The following is an 18,802-nucleotide window of genomic DNA, read 5'->3' as shown; positions in this document are numbered from 1 at the left end:
TGCAATGCACACTGTAGAGGTACAGGTAGAAACTCAATTATACTTGTGAAAATAAAGAACGATATAAAAGTATAAAGAGGAAGAAATGCAAAAAAAGCATTAGAGCTGGCTGCAAAAATGCCTTCTATATTTCATTTTAGACTGCGAACACCGCAGTGTTGTTTTAAAGAACATTGCGGCAGATATTGCATATGCGTTTATACAGGGTGAGTCTCGTAACGTGACGATCTCAAATAACTCGTAAGTTATTTGTTGTACGAAAAAATGTTGCGAACAAAAGTTGCATGGTTTTTTGAGGGACATACAGTGTTCTAATCTGATTTTATTACTTTGCTTTTTTATCGAGATATGAGAATCACCTTCAATTTTTTGAATGAAATGTCTAATATTTTTTCTCAAATTCGGATAAATTATGAAATTCTGCGAAAAAAAGTATTGTACAAAGTGGGACTATATTTATAGGGTATAGAACACACTGTGCTGAGTAAAAAAGCCTTAGTAAACATAGGTCAAAGGGTGAACCGTTTCTGAGACATGAATATTTTTGTTTGCTAGCATTATGATCAGCTTACTTACTTCCTTGTAACTTCCTTGTTACTTTCTTCCTTGTGTTGACCTTTCGACCTATGTTTCCTAAGGCTTTTTTACTCAGCACAATGTGTTCTATATACCAAATAAATATTGAATGGTTTTTTTAACACCCTGTATGTACATATATTTTTGAAAGCTCAATAGAACGGTTGAAAACGTCATACAGTAATTGAGGGATCATTTTAAAAGAGAAGCTTCAGTTCTTGGGTTCAGGCATGACAAAAATTTTTCCATCTCCATAGTGTCGTTTGAATTCGCAAACTTTTTGACGAAAAGACTATAATTCCCCTCCCTGCTACATGATGTACAAATATTAAAGCCACAAACTAACGAAGAGTTCTGAAAGTACAGCCTTCGATAACGCTTTAATATGATTTCAGGTGGATCGTTGATCAATTTTTGTTTTGTCAAATTATGATTGTGTTGGTACGACGTCAGCACCAATCACCGAATGCAACCATCGCATTGCGTTTGAGTTGGTATAACTGCCGCGTCGAGCGGTCTTCCCGCGTTTTCGTCGCGTCCTCCCACTACTCTGCGAGAGACAAAGTTATATCTAATTAAAGGTTTTTCTAACACACAAGTGTTCTCATCACTGTGCATTCTTGATCCCTAATCCTAACAGATAGTTTATATATCAGCAATTGAAGATCTCAGGGCAACAAATGGTTAGCTCGATTTCGACGTGATGGTAAAAGAACAAATTCTTTCGATAATTCGGTGCAACAAACGGTCATATCATGAGATGTTTGGAACTGTTTGTTGCCCCGAATGTTTACAGTCGCTCAGACTATTTGTTACTCCGAACGATTGATCTAAGTGGGCAGTCACGTCGAAATCGAGCTGACCGTTTATTGCCCTGAGCACTTCAATTGTCCAGCAAAGAATTATTTCAGTGTCTGGAAATTACGTGACCAATTTCAAATCGGTGTATAAGAAGCAGAATCAAAATTTGAAATAATAAGAATAAAAAGTTGAGAAGTACGAACATTGTTGTGAAGTTATACATAGATAGACTGCGGATTTTATGCATTTATAGCAGAAACGTAAATAAAATACAGAGTAGTGAATACATAAAAAAGAAGGGTATAATCCTACATTATTTTCAATTTATTATAATTAGTAAAATAAGAAACACCTTTATTTCACTCCTGCTTCTTACAATTAATGAAGAAGACTGTTATTTTGCATGAACATCTGCAGTTCAGCTATAGGAATTTCAGTACGAGTTTTGTATTTAAAAGTAGAAGGCGTGTTATTTTTTCATATTTACATCTAATAATCTTAGGATTTGATTTCATATATTTTATATCTCAAAAATATATTATTAAAACTATATATTCTCTTTTAAATTTTTAATAACTTACACATTGTTCCTTTATTTTCATACAAATGAACCCATAAACATATGTATATCAACTTGGAACCTAGTTGGTTTATAAACTATTTGAGGTAACAGCAAAGCCTATTGTGTTTTGTTCTCTGGTAAAGCTGTTTATTTACTTTTCTAAATGCTTATAGCTTGTGGCTTAGATATATATTCTTTGTGATTAGAACTTCGTTGTTAATCATAATTTGTTAGGAGAAAACGATGCGCAATTTCACGTGCAGCTCTGTCAGAAACAAGTTGTGGCCTACCCTTTCTTGAAGAAGTTGACACACTACCATAGGTTTTCTTTATTCTTGCAACCATCGTATGACTTACACCACATTTCACTGCAATTTGCCTTAGTGAAAAACTTGTATCGCAAAATGCAATGATACTGTTTCTTTTATCTGCACTAAGTGCTTTCATCTTGACTTAGGCGTGTCAACTAACTTTCAAATAGGAGAAAAACTGTGTAAACACCAGTCTAAACGTGTCTTACTATAGTTGGCTATCAGTGTTTGTCGACAATTTCATTTCCCTAGCATTTGTGTACTATCTTGACTGTTTCTGATGAAACGTGCAAAACTGTAAACATTGCTTCAAATCCTTATTTTTGTAAAATATTATATGTATTGTTAATATTGTCTAACATAAACTGTTATATTTTGTTTATCACATTAACCATATAATTATTATTACCTAAGCCTTATCATTCAATTGAAAAATAGGTTGTATTATCACGTTTTATGTAAAACCAACGAAGTGTGTTTACACTTTTGCTCGTCACTGTATGTGTTGTCAATTCGGCTTAAACTTGTGTCTCTAACGTAGGGCATAAAAGTTTAAAGGAGTGCCACGAAATTTAAGACTAGTGACAGTGAATAACATCGTGAAAGTGGATATATTTTTGCAGCATACGGGTCCCTGCAGGACGGGTTTGACTTTAAGGGGGCCGGCAGGCATTTGGCCTTGACTGGCACGCTATGTTACGCTGTGCATTTTGTTCTAGACATTTTACGTCTTAAATAAGTAAGTAATCAATTAAAAATGCATACCACCGTGTTTGTACATGTCTTTGCTACGTCTGTCCAGAGCCTTTTTTTTCGATACGAACACTACATCTCTCGAAATGGAGAGAATCTCTCTGCGGCAGCCAACTTGTGACGTCATACTTGCTTCAGAAAGCGAGTTTTCTGCCGAATATTACAAATTACTCCACGATGAGGTAGAAATTCGCAATTTGGGCTCTGGACAGACGTAGATTGGACTTTTAGGAAACACAAGTGACCACTTTTAAACTGCTCATTGCAATATTGAAGCGTCAATTTGTTAAGATTTTGACCCTTGCAAGTTCATATACGTATATTGCAGAGAGATTCTCTTAATTTCGAGAGGTTTAGTGTTCGTATCGAAAAAAAGGCTCTGGACAGACGTAGCAAAGACATATACAAACACGGTGGTATGCATTTTTAATTGATTACTTACTTACTTAAGACGTAAAATGACTAGAAAAAAGGCACAGCGTAATATAGCGTGCCCGTCAAGGCCAAATGCCTGCCAGCCCCCTTAAGGGAGGAAGAAAGTGAATGGGACGCTAGATCGATAAAACTTCGTTGAAACGAACTTTAACGGGAAAATGCGCAGATAATTCGATTGTCTTCGACTTCAATGGGAGATCACTGAAGATAGAAAAAAGGAGTAATAATAAATATAGTATGATAAATCGAGATCCATTTATGTCGATGCGAGTGAAAACGTAATAATGAAATGAAGGCGATACGCAATTGGCAAAAAGATTATGTTTTGCTGAAAATTTCTTTGATTTCGATTATATTTTATTTAACCCTTACGCCAATAACTGGGTACCCGGGAAATTACTTTCAGATTCTTTTTAAAACTTTTTTAATGTTTTTGTTTACCAATAGTAAGACTATTACAGGTTTTTATGTTGTTGAGTGAACACAGATTAACTTATATTTGGGGCGTATTCGTTGAAACTTTCAAATGCAACACCATTGAACATCATCATACATTTTGGTTCTTGACATAAGGGTTAATTTTCATACTTTAGCAACATCTGACTTTTGCGATTATCGTTCTTTCTTCGACGTAAGGAACACAAATATTTGCGATCTTATCCGATCTTATCGGAAATAACAATATAATAACGGTAATATAACAATGTGATGGGCAAAAATTTGACTAGAAACTGCAGCTTTAAAATTTGTTTCTGCACCCAATTTCTCGAATTTCCCTTATTCCTCCGATCACTGTTCCATTGTTCAATTCAATAAAAAGTAAATATTTTCAGTTTGATAAAACGCACTAATTTAATAGTTTTAAACTGTATTTATATTCTAACTTTTCTTCGCAAATGGTCTTTTTGGGAATTATTGCGTGTTACCTCGTTTCTATTTAATGAAACGTTTCCCCATTGAATAATTTTATATTCCGAAATAATTGCTCCAGTTCAAAGAATACGTATACACGCGCGCACGCCAAACAATGCAAACCAAATTAGTTGTTTATGCCAGCAATTGAAATTGGATTACTCTGATGTTGACATGTTTGCTTCATTTTCATTTTGACCCCTCATTGAAATGAAAATAAGATTATAGAAACATCGCATTTGTTACTGCAAATATAGGGAATTTAAAGCGAATTAATTGCGCAGCAAATGTACATTTCTGGTATTCATGCGTTTGTGGAAAACGTTAATAGACATTATTGCAAATTGCGAGCGAAATATTCTTCCCTATGATTGGATTACTTCTGTGTATGCAATTAATAACCGAACTATGTGTGTGCATTCACGTACACAATCTTCTCGTTTTTATTTCAGTGTTAACAATTGTATACCCAAACTATTACTTGCATACACTTTTTTTATATGGACGTATATTTCTTTCTAATTAATTACTGAAAATGCACCCAAAAATTGTTTTCTTTCAGTTGTATTTCATTTGATTAATCTTACCAGTTACTAACGAGTGGTATTGAATAAAAAAGCTTATTTACAAATCATATTAGTGGCAGGATTCTTCGACCAAACTATAGCAATTGGACAATTGAAAAATTCTAATTGAAAGTTGATAGTACGACGAAGTAGATTTAGATTTACAGTAATTACTGATTTATTAGATAGGAAAACTATGTTCATCCAGACTTTCTGGTTATAAGATTTTACTAAATCGTAGCGTATCCTACATAAAAAATATGTAAAGAAAACCGCGACACAAGTATGAAAGTGTCGTCGCTTCTCTTACGATTGGAATCTGTGTTACCGACGTGAGAGGGAGCGAGAGAAGAATAAAAGGAGAACGTGAGAATCACAGTGGAAGCACAGTAAAAATTAAAAACTAAAAGAGGAGAAATAGAAATTGGAATAGGAGCTTTAAATGTTGTTTCTCTTTTGTTCTACAGAGAAACGCAATTGAGCCTCATTCTAACCTAAAAGAAGAATAGAGATAACCTATTACAAAACAACATTTCTGCAATTATTTCAAGAGATGGACAAACTACGGTTTGATTTCAAGATGCGAGGAGCGGCAGACGGAAAGTCAACAATAATATGCCTAAACTCAATAGGCACAAAAGACGGTCGCACCTTCGATATACCAGATGAATACCAGCCGACGAATCTACACAAGGAGCTAACAACGTCACAGGCATTCGCCAAGGTAAAAAAGACACTAACAAAGAGAAACCAATATAGAAAAGTCTGGATTACTCTAACAGAAGGATTAAGTAAAGTATACTTAGACGAGGACGAAAATCTACAATTTGGAGATTATTATTTAGAGGAAACCACGGGACAAGCAGTCGAGACTACACAAAGTACCACAGATGAAACAATAAAAAAATTGTTGGAAAAAGTGCTCGAAGAAAAACAACAAAAATCCGAAGTGCAGAACTTGGCGAAAATAGCAAAAGACTTCATGATCGATAAATTTGATGGGAAAAATTCGAACGCCCATCAATGGGTACAGGAATTTGAAAAAGAGTGCGAACGATGCATGGTAGTCCAGGACAGGAAAATAATTGAAATTCTAAAATTTTTCCTGGAGAAAGCGGGTGCGGATTGGTACAGCTGTATGATTTTAAAACTCACGGTGGAATCAGAATGGAGCAAGTGGAAAAGTAGCTTTCGCGACACCTTCGCCAATAAGGGATGGTCTCCGATTAGATACGCTCATGCCTTTAAATATCAAGCGGGCGCTTTGCTGGACTACGCTCTGAAGAAAGAAAAACTGTTGCTAGAGATAAGAAAATCAATCGACACCGAAACACTAATAGACCTTATAGCGGTCGGCTTACCAAACTACGTATCCGATAAAATAGACAGAGAAACTCTACAAGGAATAGAAGATCTCTACAACGAAATTGGCAAACTAGAACATCTGGTGGATAAAACGAGAATGGAAAGAAAAGGAAGGTATCCCGATAGGAAATTCGAAAAAGTTGAAGAAAAGAAACCATGTCAAATCTGTGAAAATGAAAAAAAAGGAAAGCGTTACCACCCGGAATCAACTTGCTGGTTTAGGGAAAAAAATGGAAGAAGTAAAAGAACGGAACAAATAAAAAATGTCAATAACTCAGAGTTGGAAATAGAATTAAATGGAAAAGACCCAAAAAACTAGAAATAACACCATTAATAAAAATCAAGTTACTACTGAATGACACACTTGTAGTTTCTGGAGTTTATGACTCAGGCTCGAACGTGTCACTAATTAATGCAAAATTGCTGAAGATGAAACAAAAAAATCCAGATACAATACAAACGGTAAATTTGAAAACTATTAATGGTGTAAAGAAAACAGAAGGTATGGTAACACTAAAAATAAAAATCTACGATATTGAAAAAAACATGGATGTCTTCGTTGTAGATAATAAAAATTTTAATTACGATTTTCTAATCGGTCTGGACTGCATCAAGAAATTCAGGTTAACCCAAGATGAAGATCTAAGGATCATGCAAGTCTACAACAAGAAAATAAACAAAGGTGTTTCAAGCAAAAAGGAAGATATAGAAAGAGAAAAGGTAAAAATTCCTGATGTACTAGGTAAAGAACCAGAAAACAAAGCCGCGAATAAACATGAAGTAAATTTCAATAAGCACATAAATCCTGAGGAATTTGAAATTTCAATAAATCACCTAAGTTCACAACAACAACTAGAAATTGAAAAACTGATAGACAAATACAAATCAGTATTCGCAAAAGACAAGTACGACATCGGTAGGGTAAAAGACTATGAAGCTCATATTGATCTCATGGTTGATAAATACTGTTACAAACGCCCATATAGATGCACGATGGAAGATAGGAAAGAAATAGAAAACCAAATAACAAAGCTGTTGCAGAAAGATTTGATCGAAGAATCATGCAGTCCGTTTGCCGCTCCGGTTACCCTGGCATATAAAAAGGAAGAGGGCAAAAGATCAAGATTATGTATAGATTTTAGAGACTTGAACAAAATCATTGTTCCCCAATCACAACCGTTCCCACTGATCGAAGATCTGATGGGAAAAACAATAAATAGCAAATACTTTACAACGTTAGACATCAATTCGGCATTTTGGTCAATCCCTCTAAAGATCCAGGACAGAGAAAAAACTGCATTTGCTACACAGGAGGGCCACTACCAATGGACTTGCCTCCCATTTGGACTAAAAACGGCCCCAGCAATTTTTCAGAGAATATTAAGCAGCATTATAAGGAGACAGAAGCTCTCTGGATTTGCGGTAAATTTCATAGATGACATCATAGTTTTTTCAAAAACTTTTGAAGAACACATCAAACATTTGTCGATACTATTGGAGGCAATATCAACTGAAGGATTTAGACTGAAATTCGCAAAATGCACCTTCGCAAAGAATCATGCGAATTACCTAGGTCACAGAATAGAGAATAATTCCATAAAACCTCTGAAGGATTATCTAACGGCTGTCAAGGATTTTCCAGTTCCGAAAACGAGAAAAAACATACGTCAATTTCTGGGAAAAGTAAATTTTCACCATAAATTTATACCACACAGTGCGATAATTCTAGACCCGCTTCACAACCTACTGAGGAAGGAAATACCATTCAACTGGTCAGAAGACTGTCAAGAAGCGTTTGACAAAATAAAGGTACTGATGTGTTCAGAACCGGTTTTGAAAATTTTCGACCCGGAAGCCCCAATTGACATCTACACAGATGCGAGCATTAAAGGGGTGGGAGCTGTGCTAAAACAAAACGATGAAAATGGAAATGGTAAGCCAGTGGCTTACTTCTCAAAAAAATTAACTGAGGCCCAAAAGAAAAGGAAAGCAATATACCTGGAATGTTTGGCGATAAAAGAAGCCGTCAAGTACTGGCAACACTGGTTAATGGGGAAAGAATTTACGATATACTCTGATCACAAACCCTTGGAACACATGAACATGAAGGCCAGGACGGATGAAGAACTAGGGGATCTGACATACTACTTGTCACAATATGATTTAAAAATAAAATATAACCCAGGGACATCAAATCAAGAAGCGGACAGCCTAAGCAGAAACCCGGTTCTGGAACCCTATGAGAATGCAGAAGACTTCTTGAAAGTGGTTAATTTAATTGATCTAGTGGATATAAAAAACGACCAACAAAAAAACCTAAATGAACAAAGAAAAGATAAACTGACAAAGAAAAATGAAATCTACTATAAAAAAACGAAAAAAAGAGAGAAAATCATTTTATCGGAAGAGTTAAGTAAAAACCTAATAGAAAAGGTACACAAGACGTACTGTCACATTGGAAGGACCCAAATGATGAATAAAATAACACCGTTCTATACAGCGAAAAACCTCATAGTAAATATAAAAAAAATCTGCGATAATTGCGAGACTTGTATTAAAAACAAATCAAGAAGAAAATCTAAATATGGTTTAATGTCATACTTGGGACCAGCGAAATATCCTTTTGAAATTGTATCCATTGACACGATTGGAGGTTTTGGCGGATCGCGGTCAACAAAGAAATACTTGCATCTTTTGGTGGACCACTTCACGAGATACGCCTACATCTTAACATCAAGAAACCAAAATTCGAAGGACTTTATAAAACTAACCGAGATGGTGACACAGAGTTACAACATCAACATGATATTAACAGATCAATATCCGGGCATAAATTCGAAAGAATTTAAGGAATTTCTGAAAGAGAAGAACACCAAAATAGTCTTCACTGCTGTTGATGCACCATTTTCAAATGGCCTAAATGAAAGGTTAAATCAAACTTTAATTAATAAAATACGATGCAAGATAAACGAAAGTAAGAGGAAAATTGCATGGACAACCATTGCACAAAGGTGTGTAGAAACGTATAACAAGACGGATCACACAATCACAAAATTCGCGCCAAAATACCTACTGGAAGGTGAAAATGTAAATATTCTACCAGAAGAACTAAAATCAAAATGTGCAGATGACGACCTAAAAAGAGACAGAAAACTAGCTTTGAGAAACACGATTAAGTCTCACAACTACAATAAAAGGAATTTTGATCTGTACCGAAAAGAATTACAGTTAAGAGTGGGAGACCGAGTCTACGTGGAAAATGGAAATCGACTGAATAGGAAGAAACTGGACGAATTGAGAGTCGGACCATATAAAATACTAAAGAAGATCTCAAATTCAATCTACGAAATCGACACTGGGCACAAGAAATCGGAATCGAACCTCTTTCACATTACGAAACTAACTCCGGTGTTAGATTAGATCTGAACAACTACTTTGAACGTCACGCGTATTTGTTCTTCTTCAAGGGGGGGAGATGTAAAGAAAACCGCGACACAAGTATGAAAGTGTCGTCGCTTCTCTTACGATTGGAATCTGTGTTACCGACGTGAGAGGGAGCGAGAGAAGAATAAAAGGAGAACGTGAGAATCACAGTGGAAGCACAGTAAAAATTAAAAACTAAAAGAGGAGAAATAGAAATTGGAATAGGAGCTTTAAATGTTGTTTCTCTTTTGTTCTACAGAGAAACGCAATTGAGCCTCATTCTAACCTAAAAGAAGAATAGAGATAACCTATTACAAATATATAAAACTGTTACGAAATAATCCATTGGTTTTTCATAAAATGAGGACGAAAAAATTAAGCATAGAACAAATTTTGTGCAAATTTTGGAGGAATACGTATTATTTATTCACAATATTAAAAAGTATAATATAGAAAAGTTTAATACGTTGTCATACTACTTCATACCGTTCTATAATTTCCATGCATTGGAGAATAGTAGGATATTTTATATTTAGCAAAGGAACAAAAGCAATCATCAATTAATTAATATTTTTTTTTAAATATCAACTCTTCAGTTCCATTCTTTCAATTAACACGTAATGCTATATTTCGTTTTAAAAATTCGGTATTTAGACGTGGTGTATTTGCAGGAAACCCGTGATTCAAAATCTCTGCTGCAATATTATTTTTTACAGGAAAGCTGTCAAAAATTTATGAAGTACGTTCAGATAAAATTTATAATTATTAAGCGAAATATAAACACTCATTTGCAACAAGTTACAACAAATATACGCTGCGAATGCAACAAAAAGCGACCAATTTCATTTAACATAAAATTGAGAAAATTTTCAGTTCATGGATCTGTAAATAAAATAAAGTTACAATTCAACGTAATTATTTTTACGCTAAAGGCACAATAATTTTTCATAACATCGACAATAATATTTTGAATTATTTAATTATTAATAATCTGCTGCAATTGTTTTTATTACAAATATAGATCAGAAAAGTATTTTACATGATTACGTTGTATTTTATTTTAGATGTTGTTAGGAACTGAATAATTTTTTATTTCCATATTTAAAATATGGTATTAAAATACGATAGTATGTAACATTTATAATGTAATAAGTAAAATTGTACCGTTTTGAGGGATACATGCAACGATTCGATACATCGACACCTTATACAGCTCTTATTTGATGACCCTTTACACCAACCGGTGACACAGAAGGAAATGGGAAAAGAAAATTTCGGAGTAAGAACCAGCAGGTGTACCACTCACCTGTGTCAGCCAAGCTGTTGAGTTTCGTCTGGTAGGTTGTCCCCCCGCTATTGTGGTAGCAAGTGTCCTTTGTTGTATCCCAACCTCGGCACCGCTTTCAATGGCAAGGAAGATAAAGCTACCTAGCAGAGCGTAACCCACGAGGAGGGCACATATCCCTAGGTTTATAATAAAACCTTTCAGGAAGGAGTGCTGGCTAGCCTTGTCCGGCACTCCGCCGAAGCAGAGACACTTCACTTGTCTCGATGGATGTGTTTTCGAGCGGTCCGACGTGGATCTCTTCAAGGACGACGTATTGCCATTATTCGCGGGCTTGAAGCCCTCGTAAGCCCTGTAATGTCTCGCGTTGTCCTTCTCCATCCTCTTTTTTCCCGTCCTGTCGTATCACCTGGTTCTGTCCTCTAACTCACATTTGTCAAACTTGATTGGTATCTCAGCGCGGTCTGTCGTTCGCATTTCTCGGCTCACCTCGCTGATATCGGCCGGTTATCGACAAAAAGGCCCAAAAAGAAGAAAAATACGCAGACAAGCGTGGATCTCTAACCTGTTCGCAGCCCTCCTCTACGGCTAGCCTCGCGTTAATCAGACGGCACGCTACCGGAAATCGAACTTTCCCAAGCTGAAATGTTCCTAAGCACCTTCTCCAGTTCCCGCCCCCGTTCCACTATTATTCATTGTTCACTCAGCTCCCGGTGGCGAATATTAATCGTGTCGGTACGTCAACGTCGGCGGCGGACAGTTCTTTCCTCAACAGTTTTCTTCGTGACCATCGTCGAGATCTGCGCGAGTCTATTCGCGCCGGTCGGGACCCGTTCGCATGATCTGCCGAGTTATCAGATTTTCCAGTGCAGGCAAGTCTCGGTTCGAAACACTCCATTGGACGAGGCCAGCCGTGACAAATTACGAACGGTTTACACAGGAATGTCGAACGCGCCGGAACGGTCTAACATTTTCGACGGAAATTTCGCCGCGCGAAGACAGAGGGCCGTTGTCAGGGTATCGACACCTCGATCGCAGTCACTGTCGATTTTTATTATCCTCGTAGAAAATGGTCGTTCAACGGGTCCGGGATCGCGAGAGGATTTCCCAGGATCGGAGGTTCGATCGCGAGCGGGGCGGGCGCTCCCGTCATTTTTCTAGGGGACTGCCATGCCGTCCTCCGTGGAACGCGTTCCAGAATTCTATAGATAAAATCGATGTTTGAGATATTTGCTAGGATATTAGTTTCTCTTCAGGGCGAGGCGGAGAGTCTCTATGGACACCGGTCCTCTCTTACCTAGAATATTACCCCGCTAAGGGACGCATACGTTTAAGAAATGTTTATGTACGTCCGCGGCAGAGTAATGTTGAGTTTTATTAAAGAATCCACCATTACGCCGGGCATAATGTCCCCCGGTAAGTTCGAACGAGGCGCATCGGCGATCGCATCTCTCCGATCGGGCGGATTCGTTCCGACGGAGGAGATTTATATTTTACAGCGACGTTCCTTGATCGAGCGTATAGCTATTATATCGTCGAACGTGTCCCCGTGCAATTCTAGTCCGAAACCGTTGGCTGAAAGTTTCCTTGCCGTGGATGCACGCGTATCGATCAATCAAATTCGACGCGGCGATAGCAGGGAAAGTCGCATCACCGCGACAACCAGCACTTCTAGTACAAGGTCTCTTTCCCTCTGTTGGCAGGAAAATAGAAACTTAAGGAACAGCGCGGAGTGAATTTCAAGAGTGTCTCCATAAGTCGCTTAAACTTTCTTTCGTAGCAGATGAATGTAAAGCCACCGCGACGGTTCCTGCTATCCCGTCTATCCTTCGTGGTACGCGCAGAGTTAAGAGTAGCGTCGTCGCCGCGAGAGCTGGAGTCGCGAAGACGAAGACGAAGAAGAAGAAGAAGAAGAAGAAGTAGAAGAAGAAGAAGAAGAGGAGTAGAAGGGTGCAGTCGGAGAACGCAACCGGCAAAGAAGTGGATGGCAATTTCAAGGCTTCATTCCGACAAACCGGATTTCCAGAATAAGTATTCCCGATGCAAGTCGCGACTGCGTGGTTCCGCTCATCGCTCGAACCTTCTCCGTTTCTCCCATCGCCTTTCTCAGCGTCGTTTTTCCCTTCGTTTCCGCTTTGTTCGTCGACCTGGCAATCCCAATTTAATGCGGACTCGTTCTACCTCCAGGTGAGAACTCGCTGCGAAAAGCCGATTAACACGGTCAGACTTGATCCAGTAATTTGCCTGCGCCTTTCATGCCGTGCCACGCTGTTTTCATTCCGTACGCTCGGCGAATAAATCAGCAAAGCCGCGATGCGACGCGAGACAGGGGCGAGGCAGAGCGAGGCAGAGCGAGGCAGAGCGAGGCAGAGCGAGGCGACGCGCGAGCTGCCCCGTCGTTTTCCTTCCGCTCGATCGAGGTAATCTGCAAACAGAAACGAGAAAATAGGATTGGTCGATTGGATTTCACGTTTACTTTTCTTTACAGTACCAGCCCCGCGCGGTATTGCGGTAATATTTCAATGTGGCGCGAGAACCATCTCCGATGGAAATGGAACTGACCGTTTCACCGTTCCCATCCTACAAACACCCACCCACCCAACCCCCCTCACCCGCCAGGCTTCTTCTTCCAATGTTAAGGTAGTTTCGATATTCGAAACAGCGAGGCGTGAAATTTGCAAAGCGAGACATTATCGACGCCGCCGTGTTCGAGATGTGTTTGTGGGACAGGCGATTACGGAACAAAAGACTTAAGAAATATTAGGAAATAATATTCTCCGCATTCGATTATTTAGGAGGCTGTACGCGCCGATAATTATCGAAGTGCTCTAAGTCAAGAATAAAAAAATATTTGACTAATAACCCCAGAATATGCATCCTTCGACACAACATTTTTATCTATGAGTCATAATAAAGAGAAAATAAAGATGTCTGAATTAGGTGAGGAGACCTATTTGTAATATACATTACAATATACGGGGTCGAACTCCCTTTATATAGAGTGGTCCACGCAACTTGTACACCTTGAATATTTCCGTTACTTCCAATAATATGATAGAACTTTTGAAAATTGAAGTGCAAAATAAAACTGTGAAAGAAATAGAAAAAGAATTTGGAAACACCTAATTGCGCAAATTGCAGCACAACTTCTGTACGTTTAGCAACGACTTTTGTAAGTGAGGATCATCGCCAAACACATGTGCGCCGATTATAACGAAACTTGGCACGTAAGTAGAACACCAAAAAATATTCGACACGTTCTTTTTTTTTTCATAGGTGTCCAGTTTCATGTCACATGGTCTGAAAGTACCTCCAAAGATTGAGAGCGAAAACCCATTTTTCGAAAGTAAAATAATATTAATGAAACTAAAACCAAATATTAAGTATACAAATTCTTGACCCGTTTGTAAGACATACAGTGACGTAACCTGAATAACAAAAGATTATTTGAGCATTATTAAACGTGTGTGCAAATCTTTATTATTGGTATCGCTTTATTCTTTATAAAGCAACTTTTATATTTAATATTTTGTTATATATCCACTTACGATATCCACTTATATCCACTTATCCAGGTATTTTATGACTTACGTTTTGCATCCACTATTTAGGAAAATTTTGTAATTCTTAAGAGGGAGATGGCAAAGGAAGTATTCTGTATTATTCAAAGAGAAATTTTTGTGATTAATAAATAGTATCTCTTGGGACTTACGGACAAATTTTACATTTTTTATGTTTTTGTATGTGAAATGACTTTCTACTCAAACGTACCGCTTGCCTCGTTGTGTCCAGTATACGCACATAAATTATTTAAACCAGGACGTAAAATTTTTTTGGTTGTAACTCTACAAGTGTCAATTTATAATCTAAATTCTTACTCCTTATCAGTGGCAATAATTCGGTATTACTATTATATTTCAGTAACATCAAGTTTACCATCACGTAACCTGAAAATCGTTTGATTATTAATTTCGAGGAATTAATATTCATATTTTATATAATTAATATTAATATATTTAATTTTTTTCTTATTTATGTTTGTATTTAAAATAATACTAGATATGGCGATACGATGAAGTATAGATTATATCGAGCACTAGTTAAAAATAATATACAGTTCAAAAGTTTTTGACTTTTCAAAAGTCAAAGAGTTCATTTTAATTAAATATTCTTACGTAAATGATTCCTATGACAGATTATGTGTCACAGGTGGGAGGCTGAAGACATTTTACATAATTTAAAAGATAACATTCTCTACATACATTTTTCGTTTGAGTTACAAAATTGATGTTTCTTTTTTTAAAAGAATAGAATATTGACTGTAATCGCACAAAAGTATAAACCCTTCCGAGGTTCTATATGCAACAGTTACTTGAAGTAGAAATATAACTTTTGGATATAGAGCAGGCCTAGGCCTGCAGATCTTTGACGTAAATGGGAATTCGATCAAGCTGTAAAGGTAAGGATTATGGTCGGAGAAAGACTGCAGACCGGTGGTCTATCGTAACTTCATAGGTGTGCTCGAACGTTTCTTATCCTCTCACTGGCCCTATCAAATTTCAAGAAGAATCAGAGATCTGACGCCAACGAGAACGACTCCGATGTGCCCAAGAAGACAGCTGAATTCTGGGTGGACGTGGAACGTGGAATTATCGTGGACGGCCCTTTGGGAAATCGCGTAGAAGTTCCTGGATGTTCCTGTTCCCTCGCGTACATCGAACAGGGTCCTCAAGAACCTTCCACCGGAGAGACCATAATCGACGATCATCCTCGAATCCGCTAATACAGGTCCCAGAAAATCGGACAAAAGGAAGCGGAGGAAGGCCCTGGTCGGATGAAAATGGAAGGAACGACGGCCGGCGGCGCACAGTGGGACGACTTATGTAAAATCTCCGACATGGACGAAAAAATCAAACTTCTTGTTCCCAGTAAGAGAGCTCATAGGATCGTTTCCTAGGCTTTTGGAATAAGTAAAACGTGGGGACATTCCAGGACATGTCAGTGATAACGCTATATTTCCGGCATATGTATCTGAAATCGACAGCTCAAGACTTGAATTTTCATGAAACCGTATCTTTCTAATGAATTGTTCCTAATAGTTTCCATCTTTTGGCAATGTTGTTGTATAATTTTTTCCTACTTATGAGGTGTATTTGAGCTGAGAAAAATATGAATGAAATAAAAAATGGCTGTATTACTGTCTAACACTTGACGTTTAGTAACGTTGTGGGCATTTTGCGTACATTTTGTCGTGTTACAAAAAAGTTCCGATTTGTTCCGAAAAATAGACTTTATAAGTGTTTACAGTTGGTATTCAGTGAGAGAAATACGCAAAAATCATACCCGACTTCGTCCGATTCTTCCCGGAAATCATGTTTGAAGAAGTGGTGTCTAGAGTCAAAGTCCAGCAAAACGCAGTATTTGTTGACTATGTATGCATTTCTTAATTCTGCTCTTTTCGATCAGTATCAGTTCTCAGCTTTCCGTATCCGTGTGCAGCGAATAGTTTTGGAAAATGTTGGAATTATGGATTTTCATTGCATGCATATGAACGAATAAAGATTGTAAATTATAAAAGGAGGGTATTTATTCCATATTTCTATGACTTGTTACAAGTTTTACATACAATTGTAGTGTTCTGTGTAGATACTTAACAACAAAGATAACGAAATAATATAACTAAGGAAGACAACGAAACAATATACAGGGTGGGCACTATAAACAGGTCACCTGAATAAGTAGCTTACTTTTAAAGATAGAAGAAAATTCTTCAGACCAAACTTAATTGATATCGAGGCACTCGTAATCTGATGTCATTCATTTTTTAGATATGACAGTAATTTTATAGATGGAGACGTCAAGGAGATATGAAGGTCAACTTCATTTTTTTAAATGCAATGAGATATTTTTTAATACACCAATCGACGGAGCTGGACATCCACTATAAAACGAACGGAATGCTGCGATCAAAGGCGTGTGTATTGAATAAGTGCTATGTTTTAAGTGGAAGCAGAGGTGACTGTTTGGGTAAACACAGATAATGAGTACACCACGTGATAGCATGTTTATTTATCTACAGTACCGGACAAATGTATTCGGACAAATGATTTCTGTTAGTTTTTATAAATAAGTCACCATATTAATATAACTATTAGAAAACAAAACACAGAGTGGCCTTCTTCTACCAACAATGTCACAGTGTAGGGAAACAAAAACATTTCTATCCGAATTCATTTGTCTCGAAAATCATCCAAAAATCATCAGTAGCTACACGTACCGCGGCACGCGTTTCACTTATCGCTTTTACATTGAACAATTCTCGGTCCTGGCTCACCACCATGTTCGCGACAAACCGTGATTTATATAATTTATTGGAACATCCTGGTGATTCACACAATTGTGTAATTTTAAAAGAGGAAATTTTACGCACCATCACCGTTCCTGCGAATGTTTCTAGGCGTAACATAATACTCCTAGAAAATAAACTAAAAATATTTTGTGCACATTTAAAAAAAAAGTGGGTGCAATGTAGTCATAAGAAAGCATTTTTTCTTTCAAGAAATGAACATTGGCTCAACAGAGTCTTTCAGTATCCCGAGGGATTTCTTCAGCCCTCTGTTGATAACAACAATTCGCTCAAGCCCTTCGGTGAACTCTCTGAGAGGCAAAAAATGCGCAGGACTGAAGAGTTGAGGGCAAGCTATTCAGGGGAGGAATTACTTTTTGCCGCGACAATGAATTTGAAGCAAGAAGGTCATTGTCTTAAGGCAAAAATTGTTAAAAAAGTGCTTGACTGTTCAGACGATTCGGAGGAATTAATAAAAATGTGCGAGGATGGTAAGAAATCTGACATTTCGTTCTCAAGTGAAAATACACTTGCCCTAAATACATCTCTCAACCTGTCCAAGTCAAAGTACTTCATTTTGAGAGATGCTACTTTGAAAGCAGGATCAACATTATTTCCCTCATATTACCAGCTCAACAAAGCCAAGAAGGAATGTTATCCAGAAGAACGTGAGGTAACTGAGTTGGGAGCAAAGATACCTCTTCAATCTCTTCTGAACCATACAGCCTCGAGAATTGTATCTATCACCCCCATGGATAAGAGCCTAACAAACGGGAAATGCCTAAAGCTTATTTCAAAATGGGGATGTGACGGGTCAACTAGCCATAGTGTTTACAAACAAAGTTATTCTTCGAACAGTGGCACAACTGCGGATGACTCAGCGTTCTATTTGACTACACTAGTTCCAATCAGGTTAATCGACACAGACGATTCACGCATTGTTTGGGAAAACCTGAGACCCTCATCGATTCACTTTTGCAGACCTGTAAAATTCGTGTTTTGTAAAGAAACTCCAGAAACAATCCAACTAGAACATGAACGAATGAAATCAGAAATTGCGTCGCTAGTCCCTACACAGATTAATCAAGTTAAAATAGAACACGAACTTTATATGACAATGATTGATGGAAAAACAATAAATGTGTTGACTGACACAAGTTCATCCATGCGTTGCTATGTGTGTGGTGCAACACCATCAATGATGAACGATTTAAAACAAATCGACGCAAGAACTCCTAACGCTGAACACTACAGGTTTGGCATTTCTCCTCTGCATGCCAAAATTCGATTTTTCGAGTGCCTACTGCATATTTCTTATAACCTTGATTTCAAAAAGTGGTCAGCAAACACAGATTTGTACAAGGAGCAACAGCAAGAAAGAAAAATAAAAATACAAAAGGAGTTTAAAGATAAGCTGGGTCTTCACGTTGATCGAGTAAAGCAAGGTGCTGGAACTTATAACGATGG

The 18,802-nt window shown here is 37.5% G+C and overlaps 2 protein-coding genes and 1 long non-coding RNA gene across 3 annotated transcripts in view; 1 reads left to right on the top strand and 2 right to left on the bottom strand.

Moving 5' to 3' along the window:
- LOC143363641 (potassium channel subfamily K member 6-like) overlaps positions 1–11,422 on the bottom strand; it is a 157,155-nt gene extending 145,733 nt beyond the window's left edge. Inside the window, exon 1 of the mRNA XM_076804201.1 lies at positions 11,011–11,422. Within this exon, the coding sequence (XP_076660316.1) occupies positions 11,011–11,370 (360 nt within the window). The 5' untranslated portion in view covers positions 11,371–11,422. The remainder of the gene's footprint in view (positions 1–11,010) is intronic.
- The window catches only part of LOC143363646 (uncharacterized), a 381,899-nt gene that overhangs the window by 212,629 nt on the left and 150,468 nt on the right, over positions 1–18,802 (top strand). The window lies entirely within an intron of this gene.
- The window catches only part of LOC143363642 (uncharacterized), a 255,622-nt gene that overhangs the window by 179,492 nt on the left and 57,328 nt on the right, over positions 1–18,802 (bottom strand). The window lies entirely within an intron of this gene.

This window comes from Halictus rubicundus, unplaced genomic scaffold (assembly GCF_050948215.1).
Source record: "Halictus rubicundus isolate RS-2024b unplaced genomic scaffold, iyHalRubi1_principal scaffold0083, whole genome shotgun sequence".
Classification (NCBI taxonomy): Eukaryota; Metazoa; Arthropoda; class Insecta; order Hymenoptera; family Halictidae; genus Halictus; species Halictus rubicundus.
Note: the sequence above shows the minus strand (reverse complement) of the source record. Positions and strands in the feature narration are given on the sequence as shown.